This window comes from Octopus bimaculoides, chromosome 23, assembly GCF_001194135.2.
Source record: "Octopus bimaculoides isolate UCB-OBI-ISO-001 chromosome 23, ASM119413v2, whole genome shotgun sequence".
Lineage (NCBI taxonomy): Eukaryota > Metazoa > Mollusca > Cephalopoda > Octopoda > Octopodidae > Octopus > Octopus bimaculoides.
Genome location: NC_069003.1, coordinates 34,943,037 through 34,945,784, shown reverse-complemented (window position 1 = coordinate 34,945,784; position 2,748 = coordinate 34,943,037). Strand labels below are relative to the sequence as shown.

At 35.8% G+C, this 2,748-nt stretch overlaps 1 protein-coding gene across 3 annotated transcripts in view; it reads right to left on the bottom strand.

The window, feature by feature from the left end:
* Positions 1-2,748, bottom strand: part of LOC106878315 (WD repeat-containing protein 86) — a 43,987-nt gene that overhangs the window by 3,203 nt on the left and 38,036 nt on the right. The window contains exon 5 of one of the 3 annotated variants that reach the window (XR_001410487.2): positions 376-612. Coding sequence is in view for 2 of the 3 variants with exons in the window: in XM_052975939.1 (XP_052831899.1) it covers positions 376-608 (233 nt within the window). In the remaining variant the exon portion in view is untranslated. Of the gene's footprint in view, positions 1-6; positions 613-2,748 lie in introns of those variants that run through there. The other 2 variants (XM_052975939.1, XM_014927504.2) reach the window with 2 other exon arrangements.

Here is a 2,748-nt window from a genome sequence, read left to right as displayed (position 1 = left end):
TGTGTGTGTGTGTGTGTGTGTGTGTGTGTGTGTGTGTGTGTGTGTGTGTGTGTGATAATATATATTATCATAAATAAAAGTCTGTAAAATCAAGTGTAAATTCAATCAGAAAATCTTTTCATAAAGTGAGCTTAAAGCAAAGCCCGTTCATGTTTAAATGAATTATTTACCGTGTAAAGTGTAGAGTGGTCCATCAAATGACGTTAATCTAAGTTAAGCCAGTATTTAATGCCTTGTCATGTTTAATGCCAAATAATTTATATATATGAATGTGTTTATTGTTTCAGAATGTAAATAGTGGTTAATAGTTGATGCCTTAAGTGTAGAGTTGGATTTAAAATCAACATTTGTAGAATGATAAATAAATTCACTAACTACAGTCCGTAAAGGTTGTATATGAAGTCGTCGTCGTACACAGTCGATATTATTGGTTTACAGAACGTTTTATAATCCGCCAATTTTTTCAATCTCTTCCATCTGCATCTGGGTCTTCTCGTTGTTGTCGTCTTCCTCCATGATGGTGTTGTAGTTGATCTCGTCGGCCACACCCTTGATGTTCCATATATTAAGTGTGCCGTCAAAAGATCCCGTGAATAGCTTGTTATCAACTACCTGTGTCGCGGGGGCAGAAAGAAGACAAGAAATATTATCAATGAAATATTTGTTGAGGGCAAATATACGAAATCGGTTTCGGGAAGGAATCGAGTAATAAATAGAATAAACATATGGCAGTCAATATGAGTATTTAAATATGTAAACGAATGCATTAAATAATTAGGCGTGAATATTAATTATGTAATTGCGAGTATTAGCTATGATAATGCTCATGTTATTTTTCTAGTATTAGAAGCACAAATAATAGAAGTTTCGACCGAGATTCGGCATTGCACTGCAGTGATGGTCCCACATTTTTCTTTTCTGTTGAAGAGCATAGGCTCGAAACGTAAAAGACTTACTCATTTTTCCCGAGCGTTAAACTAATACACCTGCTTGTTGTTTATACACTTGTCTTCGTCTTTTGTTTTTCTGTAAATTTCAACTATTTATATATTTACATACACACACATACATACACAAATACGCATATATGTATGTATGTAGACGTGTATGTATGTATGTATGTATGTATGTATGTATGTATTATGCATGTATGTGTGTGTGTGTGTGTGTGTGTGTGTGTGTGTGTGTGTGTGTGTGTGTATGCATTGTTTTCATCAGCCGGATTATATCTACTCAACTTTTAGTGTATCTGGATTGTTTGTTGTAAAACGGGGCTAAACGAAGTACATATATACGATATATTGTTACTCATACAGATATCTATAAAATGAACTATATATCCACATACCTATGATAGTGATGGTATGCTTGACAGGATCTATTCATCATTAGGTTGGCAAACGAGAGAAGCTGAGTCCGTTTTCGTGTATAATTAGGTCAAAAGCATATCTAACGCTTGAAACAACGGCTTACAATAAGACAGTGTAGTTATTAATCGATGAGAGATATTATTTTGTGTATTTTTCATAGCAGTAGATAAGGGACTAGTCTAGGCATGTTCCAACCGTAAATATAGAAAAACGTATATCTAAGGTTGAAGTAAAAAATATAGATTGTTTAAAAATTAACTTATTATCGGCGATGTACTTATGTAATAATTATTTATGACAAATGGCGAAATTATGAACCATTACCGATCGGAACCTCATGGGAATTTAGAGACAACCTGCTAAGGTGCATATCATACTCTCTACACCAGGGTCTGATTATGAACATACTCTCTGAACAGAATTATGAATCACCTTTCCATGCGGAGGCGCGTGGCTTAGTGGTTAGCGTGTTAGACTCATGATCGTAAGATTGTGGTTTCGGTTTCTGGGCCGGACTGTGTGTTGTGTTCTTGAGCGAGACTCTTCATTTTATGTTACTTCAGTTCGCTAAGCTGGTAAAAGCAAGTAATCTTGCGTCCAAGGGGGAAATATCTGCGCCTTAGAAACCAGGAAACCGACCCTGTGTGCCTTTATGACTCGAGAAGGATACTCTTTCAATGTAGAAACATTCTAGACTAGCTTAGTGAGACATTTAACGAACGTGTGTATGTGTATGTGTGTATGTGCGTGCATTTATACATGCATTTATCTATGTATGTACGTATGCACGTGGCTGTGTGGTAAGAAGCCTGCTTCCGAACCACATGGTTCCGGGTTCAGTCCCAGTTTGTGTATGAAATACAAAATATGTCTATATGTACACATGCAAAACGAGAGAAAGCAAAAACCGGAGACTTTCAGACGATAAATATTTAAGTATAAATGCATAGATATTTATACAGACAGAGACAAATTACACAGAATACAAACGTATTCTGTGTAATCTATGCTTTTAATCTATGCTCTTAATCTATGTTCTAAAATGCGGAGGTTGTGGTGGAGACTACATCGGTCAAACAAGCTTAACTTTGAGGGATAGACTTACGGTGCACAGACAGCAAATCCGGACCCCATAACTAGGAAAATTTCCGTTAGCCAGCACCTAGACCAATGCTCCGTAGACAAAAACCCTAAATACCATATCTTTCCTCTCTATCAATGCACTGGAAACACTTCAACCCGATTCCATTTAAATAAGGAAAACTGATTAAAAAATATAAACCACGACTGAATATCTTTTAGAAAGAAGAAAAAACAGTAAAAAGAAGAGTAAAAAAACACTCAATTTCAACATAAAAACTCCAGGAAGAATTGAATA